Source organism: Lineus longissimus, chromosome 3 (genome assembly GCF_910592395.1).
Source record: "Lineus longissimus chromosome 3, tnLinLong1.2, whole genome shotgun sequence".
NCBI lineage: Eukaryota > Metazoa > Nemertea > Pilidiophora > Heteronemertea > Lineidae > Lineus > Lineus longissimus.
In genome coordinates, this window is record NC_088310.1 from 18,590,876 (window position 1) to 18,608,880 (window position 18,005).

The window sequence follows — 18,005 nt, forward strand, 5'->3', positions numbered from 1 at the left end:
AAGGATAATATACAGAAACAAAAATTAACTTTTGTTTTAGTGTTTCAATTTCACCCACCTACTGTACATATGTGCACTCTCAATTGAGGATTTGAAACTCTCAATTAAGCCGTTCCTTTTAGTGTATTACTAACAAGTTTTTCGATTGCCTTCACAACCCAAATCCTGCATTCATCATTTAGCTCGAATGTCCGTTGTTGATACAAACCTCGCATATCAAAATATTTACAAAAGATGATTACATGAAGTTTAGTAGAGCGGATGGCTCTTGAATTTTATCGCAATAAGGCCGTGGACAAATACAGAAAAAAACTTTCCTCTAGTGAATATATAGAGGACAATGGCCGTGACACACTTTATATTCATGAACATCTATTTGTTAAAAACGTCCTTAAAAATTTTATATGAAGCGTTTATCATAGTCTGGGGGTTACCCTATACCCATTTTATGTACGTGTATAACGCATGTAACGCGTGTTGCATTTTGCCATTGAATTCCTCGATATAAACGTTGAGGAGAACAGGAGCCTTGAATTCACCGGGTGGAGCAAGATGTATTTCAGCACTTTCACTCTGTTGGTTTTGGGGATGTTTGGTAGTATCGAAGCCAACGCTTTCCATGGATATCCTGGGGTGGCAAGCATGTCAGCGGATGCCAGGGCTCGTCCGCCAAAGCGTTGTGGTAGGTATCGTTACACGCAGTGGCTGTGGAAATCGATGCGCAATACTTGACCATAGGCATCACCATTTTGAATATAACTTGAAATCCTATAAAAGCAATTAGAACTTTTTGAAAACGAAGTTTAAGCCAATTTCAAGGGTAGGAGTCTGTTCATTGTTTTTCAGATTTTAAATAGGCATTCACTGTATTTTGAAGAAGTTCTCATTGCAATCAAGGATGCAAGGATTGCATTGCAATAGGATTTCCAGTTCTTCGCAAAATGGTGGTACGTATGGTCGACTCATATATCGCTTTTAGGCTTGCATCTGCCTGTGTCGCATTTAAAAAAAAAGATGGGACCTGCCAACATGGTGGCAGGTCCCATCTATTTTTATTTGTATGCCGCAGGAGTAAAAACAAGATCTCAGGTGGCTTAATACCTGGCACTCGCCTGTCACGAGATCATATATCGAGTGGTGACTATGAATAATTCTGCATGTGATGTGAGAATACTGAGCGATGACTAACAAGGAGGAAGCTAAGCCGGCTGTTCCGCGGAATCCGCGTTTTATAACAGCCGAAGCTAAGCACTGCCATATTCCCCTGATACACGACAAAAGGTCACGAGACATATTAAATCATGCGCATGACACACATTTCGAAATATAGCCTGTGTTGCGTCTAGGCTGGCCCATTCGTTCACAGACGAGTTTGATCAATATATTGAGACATTGAGACATTTCGGTGTACCGGCACAACAAGATGTTTTACAACGCCATTGCCGTATTGGTTTTGGGAATCGTTGGTACTACCATCGCTTCCCCCATCCATGGTCTTCCTGGGGTGGTGACGATGACAGCAAATATCCGAGCTCCAAAGCCGTGTGGTAGGTAATATTTATACACAACTGGAAACATTCTGCATACTCATGAGGGAGGTATATCCACTATCCACCTTATCTCCCAATGTTGCGGGGGCCGGGTAGATATTTTCGCAGAATGTCTTGAATTTGATGAGGGTAACGTTCTCTAGCGGATCCCTGTAGAACCCAAGGTTGCTGGCCGTTTTCTAGGCTGCAACTGGCCTTTGAATAGGAGAGGCTGGGCTCTTTGTATAATTGGTGCGGGGGTGTTGACTGTTACGCAGTCAAATTTGTCGAATTTGCCTTGTCTTGTTTCTCAATACATGCACATTGACCAAAACGATTTGACGCAATAATCGATGATAATGATATTATTTTTTTCCATTTTACAGTTGCACCATCGGTTTTCCAAGGGCAAATCACTCAGGTATGTTAATTTCACAGTGTTTTTATCACACCTTAGCTCACCCTACCAGAGCAACCGCTACTTTTTTTCGCTGTATTCGCATGATACCGAAGTAAAAAACAAAAACAAATAGCCTGCAATTTACTTGGGAAGACCAAACAGCATTAGACTTTCCTTATCATCCATACATTTGCGCAGTTGATGATTGAAAAATCTGGAATTAAAACTTTGGCGAATAGGAATTTCATGAACATTTTCATGGCTTGCATTTTTGGATCTACACTGTAGCTGCCTTCATCGAAAGTAAAAGCGAAAGATGCGGCTACTAGACGTTGCCTATCCTTTTTCAGCTTGCCTCACCAGGAAATGCGGTGGCCGTTTCAAACATTTCATACGACGCAACTGCGGAGCGCGTGAGGGTGTATGAAACGATATATTTGCCCAAGAACCAAACCCTGATTCAGGAAATCCTGGTGTTTTACAAAAAGGTTGGTAAACAAAATATCATGCCAAGCAATCCGTTCGGTGACCGGCCCCTATTCCAAAGGCTCGCTATTCCGAAGAGCACACTATAAAATTTATTTGGAAAAATATCCCGCTGGTCCGATTGTCCGCTAGACCAAAAACAGGGAAAAAGACCCGCTAGTCCAAAATGAAAAAAAATACACCGTCATTCGAACGAAATATAATTTTACTCTGATGATTATTCGTATGTTGAGAAAGCTAGCTCAGCGTAATATAATACACTTTAACCGGATTTTTTTTTCATTTTCGAATTAGCGGACCTTTTTTTCACTTGCGGACTATGCAGCGGGCATTTTTTCCATTTCGGACTAGCGGGACTACCGCAGTATATATGTATAAATCTCTGAATAAGCACTCGGTCGCACTGGATACACGTGAGTGGATGTGTCGATGACTACTTCGTAACTTGTTGATGTTACAGGCGAACGCTGTTCATATAGTTAATAGTGGGTCAAGAAAAAAGAAATGCAGTTATACGCAATACGGTAGTACTGTTATAATCCTTGCAACTTTGCTGAAACCTGATGTGTACAGTAGGCCTACTTGTACATCTGTCCATACGACAGCAATGTTAAGGTTTACATTCAGTATGTATTTACGCAATTGGAAATTTTCTAATTTTTAACACGCGTCGTATACATGGGCCTTTAAACTCTCTAACCAGGTGGTGAACCCACTTAGGATTAATATTAGGCCGGGTCTATTTGGCAAGCCACTCGCCGAACAGGCATCTTTTTTTGTCCTGTTTGGAGAGCCGCTTGCCAAACAGCACTAAAAAGCCACCCTGTTCGGCAAGCCGGTGTAACATCTGTGGTTGTTCCCCATGTGTCAGTGTTTCCAAACAATAGGCAGCTAGAGAGACCACGACTTTTCAATAGGGGGGATACACAGAAAAACTTGTCAATCTATTTTTGAGCGTTCCCAAACAATGAGGGGAAACACTCAAAAACAGAAACACTCAAAAACATTACACCGGGCTTGCCAAACAGGGCAAAAATACTACCCTTTTTGGCGAGCCGGAGAGGTTACAACATGTTGGCCAATCAGAGAGCAGTGACGTCATATTCGAATTTATATGCGCATATTTAACAATGGCCGACTTCCCGCTCTCGATTCAATTTCTGTTACTAAACTCGGGTTTTGGTCAATAATCCATGAAGAAGCATGTACATGTACATGACTGTATAGATTTACAAAAAAAAGTCATAAACGTGATTTATAACTGATAAGCATGTTAAATGCATTAGTGTGCATTTCTAAAGGCGTTTCACTGTAACTCCAGTGTTGCTGACCGTGTTGCCACGAATAATAATGAGCTCCTGGATGGTTGAATATGCATGAGTTCGGCTCTCCATCCAGGGCAGAAAAAAGGCGCTGTTTGGTGAGCCGGGCTTGCCAAATAGTCACTTCCTTAATATTAATGGTGTCGTTATTGGTTCTTGCAATCTCGATCGATAGCCTCAATCCGTGCTGACTTCGCTCCTTCGTATGCATTAAACTGTGTTAATCATTTCAAACCCTTATTACTTCTTAACTGAAATTGTTCCCTTCCAGGGCGTTGCTTACATTCGCGACGTGTTAAAGGGTACATGTGTAAAGGGAACTGCCCCACCAGTATTCCCGACAATTAAAGTGCAGAAGAATGCCAAATATGTGGGAGAGATTTTCTTCGGAAAGTCCTTTTTTCTTCAGTCTTGGGACGAAACGCTTCCAGGTATGCAGACCACTGCTTGGTGGAATTCTATGGGTGGGGATGGGTCACGTGAATCACCGTAAATATGGCCGATTTCGGGCGTGATCTGAAATTCGGACCCTGTAACATCTGTGGTTGTTTCCCATGTGTCAGTGTTTCCAAACAATAGGCAGCTAGAGAGACCACGACTTTTCAATAGGGGGGATACACAGAAAAACTTGTCAATCTATTTTTGAGCGTTCCCAAACAATGAGGGGAAACACTCAAAAACAGAAACACTCAAAAACATTACACCGGTACGAAAGCCTACAAGTTTCATTAAAAATCAAAATTCAATGTTTGGAAAAAATCCTACGAGTACCCCGGCGTCACTTCTCACAACGTGTTATCCCCCCCCCCCACCCTAATTAAAAACTGGCGGAAGGATATTTACTCCTGAAGTGTCCACAATGATGATAATGGCTAGAGGCAAAACATCTGGATTTTATGAATGTCTAGATACCATCCTTTTTGAAGACTTTTCCATAAGACCATTATTTTCAAAATTTGGAAAAATGTAATAGATTATATGTATTCTCTCATACCGTTACTACCCAGGCACACCAGTTAAGCTCTTCTCTACATGGACTGCTGATGGAGACTGTTACCCCGTCTCTCAAACCGCCATGATCGGTATTGAGCCAGCTACAGTTGTGATCACTTCGTAAGTACACGGTGACAGATAAATCACAACAAAAAACGAGACAAAATGGCGGTTCCTATTCATGTAGACGAGATGCATGGAGGAGACAAGACCAGTATTGAATGAATATTCATAGGTTGGAGGCAAATATATTTTAACTGTGTATCCATTTGCAGAGATATTCTAATACACTTACTGTAGCAAGTCTACAAATGCAAAGAACTAACTGCATGAAAAAGTTTGTGGCTGAAAACGCCATCTTGTGTCAGTTTTGGAAGCGATTTACCTGTGATCGAAGTAAACATGTCATTCAAAATCAACTCGATCTGTCATTTTCATCATCCCTACACAGTTCTGAAGACATTCAGCATCAAAGCGGTCATTATATTCAGCTTGTAAGTCGAATCATGAAAAGGAATACCGCTTCATAATTCGACTTACATGTTATGTAATTATCTCGTCAATGTTTTGCCCAGTATAAGTAAATCCATGAAGACATTTTAGCCAAGTATCATACTGCAGTTAGTGAGCCACTCTGAGAGTATCCAGCTTTAGCATCAATCTTTTTTGTCCGATCAAATTTTTACACAAACACATATTTCTTCAGAAATAGCAAATCACGGACTATCTGTTATGATACGGACATTAATCATTGTCAACTTCAACGTATTGATATCGACGTGCATCATATAGAATGTATAATGTAATTAAAAGCATCAACATTGGACGAATGAACTTGACCTGAAAGATAGCATCTGTTTGTACATGTACACGTACATTAAAAAATAATTTTTATTTCAGGTATTTCAACATGACCCTTGGGATCAAAGACCCCAGCGTGTGGGACATTCCGGCCGGATGTCACTCGGCGCCCTGGACGGGATACTTCCAGGACAAATATCTTGGCAAAAGATGGTATCTGTAGACCTATGGCTTGATGAGAATGTTTTAGAAGACATGAAGTATAGATTAGAATAAGATGTTGGTAGATTCAAAACTTCATGATTTTGTGACAAAATGTCGTACCCCAGTATCAAAATGGATTCGGAGATTCAAATAATATGCTAATTAGGGTGTTTGCACTTTTGTAGGCCAACCCTGGGCACCGCACTCCACGTGTACACGTAGAACAGTACACAATGGTAATACTTTGTGAATGTAGATGTAATCGATAATGTAGCATCTCGTGAGCTAAATCTTCGAGTAACCAACCTACTCTGAGGCTAAATATATAATCTTTGAAAATCTAAACTGAATAGCTTTGAGCTGATTTCTCTCATAGGTGACCCTATAGTGTAATAGGTATGTACATGTATGTAATACTCATATGGACATAGGCATGTCGTATGAACATGAAATATAGATTGGAACGGTCAACGGATCTGTCCATAGCTGTTGAGTCAATGGTAGCACTAATGATAAGTAACAAAAAGTCTTATTTTGTAATCAATTTCTTTTGTATTTTTTTGTAGAAATAATCATAACAGTTTTCTAGTAATAAATTTTTGATACCTGGATTTTAGGATGGCAAGCTGTGTAAGGATGAATAAGGATGGAAATTAAACAAGTTGGGAATAAAATGACATAGAAAAAAAGATTCGTGTTACTTGATTCGTTGTTAAAAAATATTCTCAGGCACTGACAACTTTCAAAGTTCATATATACAGCCCAAAGCCATCGCTCGTCCTAACTGATACATGCCGTGGCGTTCCTTCAAGGCCCGAGGACATGAGCTGACATTCCCACTTGTAGCATGCCGATCCACCGTCGTTGTGGGTATATCCTTCCTTGTAAAAGGAGGAGACTTATGGACTGATATTCACCGCCGATAAGTCGGGATGACTTGTAGTGGGTAGTCGGGATGACTTGTAGTGGGTATTAGGGTCTGGCTGGTGTACGACGACGGCGCTGGCAGAGGCTAAAAGTCGTGTTTTGAAGTCCAGTGAACTTCCGATCAATTCAGTTGTCAAAACGAGTTGTGCCTGACGTCATGGGTAACACAAATAAGTCACGATCAAGGTAGGGTGGGAAGTTTCTTGGACCACAAGTTTATAGGAAGTTTGTTAGAGCGATTTTCGGCACTGCGAGCGCTTACGTCGAGTTTTCAACGAAAGCGGCAAGAATGTGTAGGTCACGGCGATCGTCGGTGGATATTTTCAGTTTTTGGCTGACTGACGGCCGAAATAAGGAATTCATCGACAAGAGTTCTGCTAATTTAATGGACGTCATGACATGTTCGCCAGCGGCATTTGAATCATTTGTCGAGCTAAACCTGCGGGGTTGGCATGGAGAAGACTCTGTCCTTGTGCTTCAGATAGTACAGGAGACGCCCTCTGTAAGAACTGGAAAGCAACGGACACATCATTACACGTCAGGTAACAGTAACAGGGCCTGCAATCTGTTCTATATGTTTGGCATAAAACTAGAGTTGCATTTCAATCATGAAAGGATATCGATGAGGATCCTTATTCAGACATGTTTGTGACAGAGCGGTGATAAATGGACTATCACACGTTGTAAAAGAGCTATTTACTGAACGATCGCTATCCGAGGCTTGCCTTTGACGAGGATACTTGCGTCTTTGATTTTTCTTACCTCATCAATTGTTTTGGATCTGGTACCCTGTCAAGAGAGCTGTTCAAGAAAGGTAGTGCGAACATGCTTATCGTCAGCGAGAAGATCTGAAAATAGTCAAGTTAGTTAAAGAATCTCAATGGATAACAGCAGAGGTTCGCCAAGCTCTACCAACATAGTGACCTAGATAAAATGGCAAACCAGCGAATCATCAGGCTAATTGCTTCTGTGAGCGTACACCGAAATGCTTTTTCAGTTTGTATAGCTAATGTCCCTGCGTAGTTTTCAGAATGAATCAGCATTTTATACTCGTACCATGTAAAATCTTAGCAACATGACGTAAAGCCGTTCAAACTCCCGTTCGGTAGGCGGGTCCTCGCCGTCCAGACGCTTTAGCTCCGTGAGGTAGGCGCGCACATAACTTTTCACATACTCGGGACCGAAATGGTACTCATCATCCTCATCAGCTCGGTATAACCCTAGAAGGCAATTCGACGATTCAATACCAAGATCATCATGGTTCTCTTTTCCCTACTGTTAGCTGATGACCTGTTTTTGTAATGACATTTTTGCTGTACGAATGGCAGACTTATGTACATCCTCGCATCCTAGGGATACCACATTCGTCATTCTGTCCATATTAAGCAGGTTTCGCAATCGTTACGAAGAGCTATGAACGACGAAGTACGAAGTATGTAATATACTTAGGAGACGACTTTAAAAAAAATTTCCCCCATTCCTCTTAATACAATTAAGTACAGAAGATGATTTACGAGTTTCGCGTAAATGATTACAAAGGACTTGATGACACGACAGACCTTCGTACTTCGTACTTGTCGTTCGTAAGGCTTGCGAAACCTGTTTATTTACAAAAACTCGATCGAATGAAAATTAAAATTAACGCTTAACCAATCAATTAAAATATTTATATAGCGCCTGATTCGAGGAAGCAATTTCCTCGACTCTCAGGCGCTGTTGAAAAAAGCATGCCTGAATAAGTGAGTTTTTAGAATGGCCTTGAAAGATACCACTGAATCCGCCTTGCGGATGGACGTAGGGAGTTGATTCCAGAGGTATGGAGCAGCCCTGCAGAATGCTCGGTCACCAAATGTCTTGCATTTGGTGCGCGGAACAATCAGCAGGGCGGCTCCATCTGAACGCAGAGAGTATGAGGTCCCCCGCTGTAGCTCAACCATATCACTCAGATAAGCAGGCGCAAGTCCATTGAGTGCCTTGTATGTGAGTAGAAGTATCTTGAACTCTATTCGCGCCTTGACTGGGAGCCAATGGAGTCGCCTGATTATCGGAGTGATATGATCAAACTTAGGGACAAGGCAGACCACCCTTGCAGCAGCATGGTACATGCATGAACGCGTGTTGAAAATAAAAATCGCGTGCCTTTCTTAGATGGTCGTTATTAACCCATGGGTCTTTTTCATCTTTTTCAAACTACTCGTAGTAGCCTATTTTACAGAACTAGTATGACATATATCATATGATGAAACATTCAGTGCACGTGTGAAGCTGTGCGTAAGTGATACTTTCCATGTCCCTTTGATTAAACGACCGCAGTCAGTAAGGTTTTTGAACACTTTCTTTTCGATTGGTAACCACAGAGTCCCTTCCGCCGTTAATCTTTGATACCATGTCATTGTTGCATACAACCTGCGCCGGAACTCGTTACCTTACCTATTGCTGCAAAGTTCAGGTACCATGTCAAGTCCAGTAATGGATTTCCTATTCCTGAAAACTCATAGTCGACCAACACCATCTTGCCTGAAATATAAGATTTCTACTGTGTTGTTGGCATCTGTGACTATAACGCCGACAGCCTTTTGTGGCTGAAAGGGGACTTGTAAGGAAAAGGAGGACGATTTCGGAAATGCTTTTATTCGTCAAGGAGTATCAACAAACGTTTTGAAATAACAAGCGTAACTCGTCCTATACTTTTGTCTTTTAGATGCCATTGTATGGTTCCGCCATCCTCAACAATTTCAATCAACCTTCTACCGGTAGATACATGAATTTGTAGAGGTATCAGTTTCTGATGTTGTTTTTTCAGTCGTCCAAACCAAAGGTTTAAAATGGAAATTTCTAACACCTTTCGTCACTGGGCAGAGTTAACATGATAAAAACATGAAATAGCTCCTCTACACTGGCACAAGGTGAAGAACCGACAGTTTAAGTTCAATCTCAGATAGGTCAACTAGTGCCATACCAAAAGTTACCCTTGAGAAATGGTCAAAGAGACCAACATGTTAACCTTGTTGTACGCTATTAACTTACCAGTTTTCTCGTTGAATATGATATTTGTTGGGTTGGGATCACCGTGTAGCATTCTCGCCTCGACATTCATCTCATCCCGAATGACAGCAAGTCGGTCGATTTCTACCAGCAGTTCTTCCTTGGAGGGTAAACCTTCATAAAAGCTAATGAGAGGAGGAAAAATGACTGTGAGTTCATAGGGAACACCTACTCAATTCCATAATAGAATGGAAGCCTTTTGTAACGCCTTTTCCTTTCCACAGATGCCCCCTTTTAATCAACATCGCCGCGAAGGTCTTGGTTAGTGGCATGATATTAGATTTAGAGGAAGCTTAAGGTACATGTATATTGTACCAGTGGCTTAGCTTGCTATGGTGATAATTGTCATGATTGCGGTTGGCTAGTTGGCTCTTCTCGTGGTCATTCTAGGCGGAGTCTTTGAAAGACCCTGGTGTCTCGCCAAGTTGGATAGGCAAGGTATGAAAGTGGTTTAAGCCTATAGCCCGGTACAATTATAGCCTCTTGCAGCAAACAACTGGCAGAATACAGACGTGTAGATATTGTTCTCGGGCTATCAAAATGATGCTATACCTTTCCTTCCCACGGTTTCCCTCCAACTTATTCACACTAAGGGCAGAAAAACATTGTCCGTTCCAGCAAATGATATGCCCAACTTCTGTTCGGCACTCTACTTCTCACCCAGAAACTTATCCGACTTAAGCAACTTGATAAATCTGACTGAGTTGCTGTTATCTTCAACTCACTATTCAGTTAACTCCTTGTTCTTCATGGGCTTCGACCAATGCTTCTCCATTTCATCTTTAGCGACTGCTATGATGTCTATTCCTTTTCCCATTTTGGATTCCCGACTTTTTGCTAATGTTTTCTTGCAATGAAATTTGGCAAGGAGTTTTGCAACCGCCCTGAAAATGAAGTACATGATTGTGTTGCCAAGTGAAGAAAAAGCTCAAGTAAAGCACGTAATACGTCGAGAAGAATGGGCGTTATTTCATCCTATAACTCTTTTTTTGCAGTCACGGTAAATTTACACGCATCTCATAGTGCATTACTTGTTGCGAATGGCTTGCGTATCATCTGTGATCCGTCCTTCTTTGCCGAAGGCCTCTCATTACATAAGCGTACGCCGCGTATCAATCACAAAGCATTGACAATTTTCAGCCGAATGACGTTATAGACATGCGTAAAATGCTAGTTTGGGAGAGGGGCTAACTGGTTTACCTGCAGCATTCTTAGTAGCAGCTTAGCCTGACGCAAAATGGAGTTGACAAAGTGTGACGTAATCATTTGTTGGATTCAGAGAAAGCCGTGTCTTGTAATTTACCTTCCCATTCGATCATCCCGGAAAGCATTCAGGCTGTCGTCATCCCATCCGTACGTGGTACCGGGAAAGAATCCGGTGCCGTAGCCATTCTTGAAAGAACAATAAAACTTGGGTCCGAGATCTAGTTCCCCTGATAATTTGACTGCAGCGATTTCCCTCTCTCTGTCCCTATGGCCTGCAAACAATGCCCCGATAACCCTCAACAACATGGCGGAATCATCAGGTTCTTCTGTGATATAGCAAATCACGAGAATGTTCAGCATACCTTGTTGTATTCGCTGAAAGTATGGAAAATGGTGGTGACTAACTCATCAAGACAGCACAAATGGAAATACATATAATCACGCGAAATATGTAGACATTGTCACTGTGTGGATGTGTTGCACGGAAGACAGGCTGAAATATTGCCATGGCACTATACTCTTGGTCACCGTAAGGAATGCCATCTTTGACCCTAGTCAACGTATTGACATAGCTCAGTTTCCAGATAACGCGCGCCACGCTGGACAACTCGCGGAGGCTACGGAGGCAATACCGCTGGGAGTTCAGTATGAGGAATGCACACAGTTCTGGAGCCGCGTTACTCGCACCCTTCTCTGCTGCCAAACTTATTATAACGCAGGTTACACAACTCCTACGGAGACGAAGTACGAACAATGAAAGTCTGGCGTGTCATGAAGTCCTGTGGCTAATTCCGTGGCTAACGTGACAACTGTAAAAACATCTTCTATTCGTGCGAGAAATCGAGAAAATTTTCGATATTAGTTATCGATAAAATACATTTACATACTAGTATATCGCACTTCGCCATTCGTACTATCGCTTTGCAATGGTTGCGCAACATGCCTTATAGGGCTGTTACACGGGACCAAACAAAACCAGACCAAACCAAACCAAACCAAACCAGACCAAACCAGACACGATCAGATCACATGTCTCACGGCGTCATAAACGAGACCAATAATTACCGATCAAGATCGATCCGGATCGGTCTAGATTGGTCTGCCGTCTAAACGCGCACGATCGAATGTGATCTGGGCTGGTCCGGTTCGATGTACATACTAACAATGTACGTTGTTACGAGACTTAATACGTCATTTGTGACGTCGTGAGCGATATGATGTGATCTGGTCTGGTCTGGTCGGGTTTGGTTGGTCCCGTGTAAACGGTCCTTATGTCATGCAACGTAACTAAGCGCAGTTGTCTGCCGAACTGGGTGGTTGTGATAGCTTTAACTGTCGCTCTCATCAGCGACTTCCATTAGTTTTCCCAACTGGTTGACGGTACTGACCTTAAACTTGATGTCTTCCCCTTTCCATCCCGGCCGGATTATGCCAAGGATCTGCCTGAATCCCTCCTCGTAGTTGGCACTATCCACTTCTACATCTACATGTAGAGGAGTCATTCTCTCCGAGGACATGACTTACATTAGGCCCAAAGTAATCTGTCACTCATTGAACAGAGTATGTAGGTTCAGGTCGATCGTCACACGATGTAGAACGGGCAAAATATCAAATATATGACCTTTGATAGACAGTTGACCCAAATCCTTTTGATGGGAAAAAAATCGTGACCGTTCTGGCGTGTTCCGTTTCTGCGTGTCTCCCCTCACTGTTCTTGAACGCGCAAAGATAGCTTGACACGTTTTTCTGTTCTTTCCCCTATTGAGACGTCACGGTCTCTCCATCTGACTTTTGTATGGAAATGTGGGAAAAAATCACCAGGGATGATACACGGGGCCCAATGTATTCTCGGCCGACCACTCGATCGCATATACACGCGATCGATCTTCACAACCTCGTGATTGTTCGTGTAACAATAATAACATCGGACTTTTGGATTTTCAACCAGTAGTAGTTGACCACCAAATAAACGAAATGCATCAAAATTTAACTTCTTTCCTTTTATTTTTTGGGTTTATAGTGTAGTTACAGTAGCCCAAACTTATATGAAAACATACAAGAAAACTTGCTAGATCTATAGGCTAATAGCCAAAATAGCGAGATTGAGAGTTAATTAGAAGCCCTTATTAACAATACACTGATGCACAGAGAAATGTATAGGATACACAAAAACTCTTCACACACTTCCCAAAGGATCTTTTAGATTTTTTTCTCACTAGCTTGATCTTGTAGCACTGACTACAACGCTGTGTAGGTTCTTTTCGAGAGTTTTTTAGTTCAATTTTTTAAACCCACCGAGGTGCAGTTAGTGTAGGCAAAACTTGCACGTTTCGCCTGCTGTCGACCTTGATTAGTCTCCCATGTAAACTGTTGACAACTAAAGGTTTTCGGGCTTTTGAAAACCTTTAGTGGTTTTTCGGCCAACACTAATACATGTATGCCGCCCTTCTAGATTTTGTAGAATAAATGAAAAGGCCTTCCTGTTTTTGTGGTTCTGCAGAAAACCACAACGGGGTGCACATTTGTGAAATGTTTTGTCCAATATTTTTCTACAAAACCTTTCTTTCTAAGAGTCTGCCAAAGAACTGCGTCAACCGTTCCGAGTGAAGTGTTGGCCAGAATAGTCCATTTCCGTATGCCTCCATCGTCAGGCCGCCCAAAAATCAAGTTCGTTCCCACACGTCATATATGTAGGTCTAATTGTTCATACCCAAGCTCTCAGTCATGCTTATGTATACTTCTGACAAATGAGAGGCTTGGCGGTAGTGCATTGACCGTTCCGTTTGAATCCGTTTAATTTGTATGTACCAAACTTGTAGGCCAAAGTAGCACAAGTTATACCTGGTGTAGATCCTGTTTGCGCCATGTACCACATCTCTTTCTCCGGCGTTCCGAGTGGAGTACTGGCTGGATCAGTCCATTTCCATGTACCTCCATCTTCATGCAACCCAATCCAGTAGTCTGAATTAAAAAGAAAATAAATCGATTCGTTCCCACACTGGTTTGACAATATCATATTTTTTACTTAATTGCCAAGCCACGTATAAGAATTTCTGACAAATAAATGTATGAGGCTTGGAAATCGTGCACTGAGTATCCCTTTTGAATCCATTATAACTCGGTGCAAACATGTAGGCAAAACGTGCACATGTTACACCTGGTGTAGGTGCTGTTTGCCCAATGTATACGCGGACAGTCGAATCAAATAATATCATAGATTTTGCAGGAACGCGAAAAGTCAAAGCACAGTGAATCATCATGCACCCCAAGTAAGATTGTAGAAAGCAATTCAGATAGTTTTATAATAGGTTGATCTTTTGGCCGATTATAACAACTTTCGCAACGTTTTTATGTTTACCTCGTCTGGTCTCATTCCACGATACTTTCGCTGCTCAGTTGCGCTGACACCAAAACTTTGAATGAGGTATGCCCTTTAATTTCAATAGGGCCCCTCATTTAGCGTCGTTTCATGAATCACGCGCCCATTCTCACCTTTGTCTTCGTTTGCTGCAGTGAAGAGTTGAGATATGACCTGATCAAAGAAGGTTTTCCCATGCTCGAACGTCAAGAGGGACCATGATCCGACCGGGGCCTTTGTCTTACAGGAGGTGTCGGCATTGGCCCAAGTTTTCGGGTTTATATCGACTGATACACATCTGTCCGACACAGTCTTGTCCGGTGGTAAACATTGGTAGGCAGTTGTTGCTAGAAGACAAAAATAAGATTAAGTAGGTTGATAAATTACGTCTTCTTGCTTTCGAATTACGCTTTTGGCGTCTTCTTCTTCTTAGTTCTTTTCAGTGCTCGATTTATGTTTCTGGCGTTTCAACCTGTGGTGGTCATCATGAGGCGGTCTATCATGATCGCGACATTATATTTGCCTCCCATAGCAGGTTGGTTCTCCCCAAATAAAAGGCCAAGGAATAGCAACAGTTTCTTAGGCTTATAAAGTTTTCCGATCAGGGTATGGGGAACAATACACGGTCTAGTGTCTTCAAACATAGCCCGCTGGCACTAGGCGTAAATTCCCTTTGGTCTAATGTCGTCAAAGAGTTATCAGGGGAAATCTTGATAACAAGGATCCCAATGAAACAACTTTCACGGAGGCCGATTATAAGCCAAGCCTGCAATAGGGTAAATCAACGTAATGTGGTTAATACTATTTCCCGAATCATTGCCAATCATTATATGACACGACTTTACAGGAGTGATTTCGGAATCACAAATGCATTTTTATCATGGATTGTGCCATTAACTTACTTGGTACTGTTGTTGTGGTGGTGGTAGGAATCGTGTAACCCTGTAAAAGAATGTTGTAAAACAAGGAACAGCTTTTGACAACAGAAATCATAAAAAAACGCCATTCATGAGCTGACGGAGTCCAACCCATTTCATTGCCTTCACCAGACCCTGATGAAATGATAACTGACATGTTACGGTGTGATCAGCTTAAAGATATACTTCTCGGAAAGATAATGTTGTTGGTCCATCACTGGTTTTATCGACGTAAGAACAACGGCATCATTGACGTCAGGGTCCAGTTGTTCCAAAACAAGTTTTGTCGCTAACACTGGCGTTAACTGAACTTGGCGTTAAGTCTAAGGGCTTAACTGAAGGAGATAACGCTATGTTAAGTTAACGCCAGCGTTAGTGACAAAATTTGTTTTGAAACACCGGGCCCTGATGCTGGCTCGTAAATAATGGGACGTACCACCACCCTCCTCGTACAAATCATGATCATTCACTTTAAGCTGGCGGTAGTTTTCATTAGAGAGACAATTTTTTAGGTCTGCATGGATTTAGAGTTCGTGGCAAAGGACCCCATGGGGTACAATCGTAGTTGGATTTACACGGTTTAAAAAGGGTGTTGTCAAAAACCTACCGGACAATTGTCTGGTGCCCAGTAGAAGAAGTCACTGTTCAAGACAAGACTGGCTGCATCTGTAGTCTTGTCTGACGAATTCAGCTCGCACAGACCGCCACTCGTCTTCCAATTTAGGGAGGTACACTTTGCATCCTCCAGACACAGCCTTGAACACTCTAGTTTTGACTTCAAGGTGTGGGTGCCGATGACGTGGGTGATGAGTTTTGAGCCCTTAAGACCGCACGCGAGGAGTGTGCGCGAGAAGGTATCGCGCACGAACTGGCCGCTGCACCCAACTGCCAAGACTGGAAACAAATGGCAACGGCGTGAGAATGCAATATGCTGGTTCGGGTTTTATACGCTGGCCATTATATGTTCGCACTTGGTCCGGATTCAGCATTTTCAGAACATTGTATAAATCGGATTGTAATGCTGCCGGATGCGCAACATTGTTCCCCGTCTTTTCCCAATCGAATTTTCGAGAGAAAATGAACGGTGTGGTCCTTTCTACTCTCCCCTAAGTTGCTGCAGTCGTTCAAAGAAAATCGTCCTGCCATTTCAAAATTAAACAATTTGCCAACCATATACATGTTATACAAAGTATAATTCAGCAAAAACTCGAGTGACACTAATTAAATCGATTTACGGACCAAGGTGGCCTCTTCAGATCAGCGAGTGCTTGGTATGCATACAACATTGTATACTCGTGATGAAACATTTACATAATCAATCATCTCAATATTTTTCCTTTCAGTTAAAATAATTCAGGTTTAGCCCAACACACGTTCTATTGTTTTTAAACAAAGCACACTGGCACCCACTGACGTCGACTCCCATGCGACAGCTTTTATGGCGGTCGACAAGCCTGGATGGGCAAGGGCAAGCACGCTTGATGATAATTCCTTGCAAAACAGCCAAGAATACGTCTTTCAGCTCAATCAAAAGAGTGCAACGTCACTATATCCCCTCCCCCAGACATTCGGACTTGTGTTTTAGCCAATACCTGTCAGAACAGCAGTTCTCTTGTTGACTGCAATGACCGTTATTTCTCTACCTTGCTTTAGGCCGTGATTGTAATAGACAAGTAATCAAGAAGTAAATAATCAATAAGCACTTTTTGGGAGGAAGGGCCTACTAATACTCCCCATGTAGTGAAATCGTAGAATTTGCTCAGCGCTACTGTGGTAATGTACGCGTCGGTGAAAACACCCCAGTTTCACCAATCTGAGATCGGTTGATTAATTGCTACGGAATCGAATCGAATGCTTATCAAAAACGTTGCGTCGCGACCACCATCGGACAACGTGATTTCACCAACCGAACCCATAGTCTATCCAAATTGAACATTCCGGTTTTTGGCCCGTATCTCGTAGTAAGAAAAATTCAGGCCAAACCCATCACATCGCGGTCTATTGTCTTTGAGCAAAGCACGCGTGCACCTAGGCCTAAATTCCCATTGTTTTGGTGTCTGACCAAAGGGTTATTAGGGCAAATCTCGCGATAACATCGACCTCACGAGATATCTTTCGTGGGGGTCGATACGACTTAATCGGCAAGAGCCAATAAATTAAATAAACATGGTTAATGGCATCAAACGACCATTTGCATGATATCCAGCGTGCAATTGGATATTCACAACCGGTCTAGATCGGTAAAACTGGATTATATAGTTGATTAGAAGTGAAAATGTGTAAACGAATTAATGGACAAAAAGTAACTTACCTGAAAGTGTGAGCATTGCTAGCATGTGTGTTGTCGAACTTTGATTCGCCATTTGAGTTTGTAATCGACTCCTGTCAATGCATGCAGGCTACTGCTTACTCATTTGAAGTTTACTTGCTTGAAATAACTTTGGCTTCTTTAGCAACTAACACGACGGACCAATTGGGAATCAATCCAATCCAATGTTGCTACAATTTCTAGCCGTTCCGATATTGATGTAAAATGATGGATTTCGAGCAAGATTTTGTACCCGATCTGAGACCTGCACTTCCGCTAAGCGTCAGAGACCAGTTCCAGGCTATTTAATGTGCAGTTGGCAAACAGAATCCGGATGTTGTCTACTCACGAGTCCATTTAGTGCCATTATTGCAGATCGCTTGTCTTACTCGGGGGGGGGGGGGGGGGGTATCACTCTGTCAGCAATATCGAGGCTTTCGGTCCGTCTGTCATGCGACTTATATTGGCAATGATGTCACCAAGGTTTTTCATGCACCAAGTTAAAAGTG

At 42.2% G+C, this 18,005-nt stretch overlaps 3 protein-coding genes across 4 annotated transcripts; 1 reads left to right on the plus strand and 2 right to left on the minus strand.

Moving 5' to 3' along the window:
• The first annotated feature begins 437 nt into the window (after positions 1-437).
• Positions 438-6,388, plus strand: LOC135484102 (uncharacterized). Of its 2 annotated transcripts, none has more exons than XM_064765216.1 (6): positions 438-682; positions 1,916-1,950; positions 2,280-2,417; positions 4,009-4,168; positions 4,745-4,850; positions 5,631-6,388. In XM_064765216.1, the coding sequence occupies exons 1-6, from the start codon at positions 553-555 to the stop codon at positions 5,752-5,754; spliced, it is 693 nt and encodes a 230-aa protein (XP_064621286.1). In that variant the 5' UTR covers positions 438-552; the 3' UTR covers positions 5,755-6,388. The 2 variants fall into 2 exon arrangements, with proteins under 2 accessions (XP_064621286.1, XP_064621287.1); XM_064765217.1 differs by lacking the exon at positions 438-682 and adding an exon at positions 1,317-1,547 and having other exon boundaries at positions 5,631-6,386.
• Positions 6,389-6,449: 61 nt separating this feature from the next.
• On the minus strand, positions 6,450-12,489 carry LOC135484101 (ethanolamine kinase 1-like). Its single transcript, XM_064765214.1, has 8 exons — positions 12,302-12,489; positions 11,011-11,288; positions 10,433-10,591; positions 9,690-9,832; positions 9,093-9,179; positions 7,719-7,882; positions 7,425-7,510; positions 6,450-7,171 (listed from the first exon to the last, which is right to left on the minus strand). Exons 1-8 carry the CDS (start codon positions 12,428-12,430, stop codon positions 7,096-7,098), a joined length of 1,122 nt encoding a protein of 373 aa, XP_064621284.1. The 5' UTR covers positions 12,431-12,489; the 3' UTR covers positions 6,450-7,095.
• Positions 12,490-12,913: 424 nt separating this feature from the next.
• On the minus strand, positions 12,914-17,699 carry LOC135485025 (pancreatic beta cell growth factor-like). The gene is made up of 5 exons (XM_064766750.1): positions 17,500-17,699; positions 15,796-16,082; positions 15,174-15,213; positions 14,406-14,618; positions 12,914-13,874 (listed from the first exon to the last, which is right to left on the minus strand). The coding sequence occupies exons 1-5, from the start codon at positions 17,549-17,551 to the stop codon at positions 13,642-13,644; spliced, it is 825 nt and encodes a 274-aa protein (XP_064622820.1). The 5' UTR covers positions 17,552-17,699; the 3' UTR covers positions 12,914-13,641.
• Positions 17,700-18,005: the final 306 nt, after the last annotated feature.

Excerpts from the sequence above, each read along its gene's own strand:
- LOC135484102 (XM_064765216.1), top strand. The coding sequence starts at position 553 with ATGTATTTCAGCACTTTCACTCTGTTGGTTTTGGGGATGTTTGGTAGT. Across the intron at positions 2,418-4,008 it reads TCCTGGTGTTTTACAAAAAG|GGCGTTGCTTACATTCGCGA; the intron begins GTTGGTAAACAA and ends GTTCCCTTCCAG. Across the intron at positions 4,851-5,630 it reads GCTACAGTTGTGATCACTTC|GTATTTCAACATGACCCTTG; the intron begins GTAAGTACACGG and ends TTTTTATTTCAG.
- LOC135484101 (XM_064765214.1), bottom strand. The coding sequence starts at position 12,430 with ATGTCCTCGGAGAGAATGACTCCTCTACATGTAGATGTAGAAGTGGAT. Across the intron at positions 11,289-12,301 it reads GGGAAGACATCAAGTTTAAG|CGAATACAACAAGGTATGCT; the intron begins GTCAGTACCGTC and ends CCATACTTTCAG. Across the intron at positions 9,833-10,432 it reads AACAAGGAGTTAACTGAATA|CTTTTATGAAGGTTTACCCT; the intron begins GTGAGTTGAAGA and ends TCCTCTCATTAG.
- LOC135485025 (XM_064766750.1), bottom strand. The coding sequence starts at position 17,551 with ATGGCGAATCAAAGTTCGACAACACACATGCTAGCAATGCTCACACTT. Across the intron at positions 16,083-17,499 it reads AGCAATGCTCACACTTTCAG|TCTTGGCAGTTGGGTGCAGC; the intron begins GTAAGTTACTTT and ends ATTTGTTTCCAG. Across the intron at positions 15,214-15,795 it reads GGGCACCAGACAATTGTCCG|GGTTACACGATTCCTACCAC; the intron begins GTAGGTTTTTGA and ends ATTCTTTTACAG.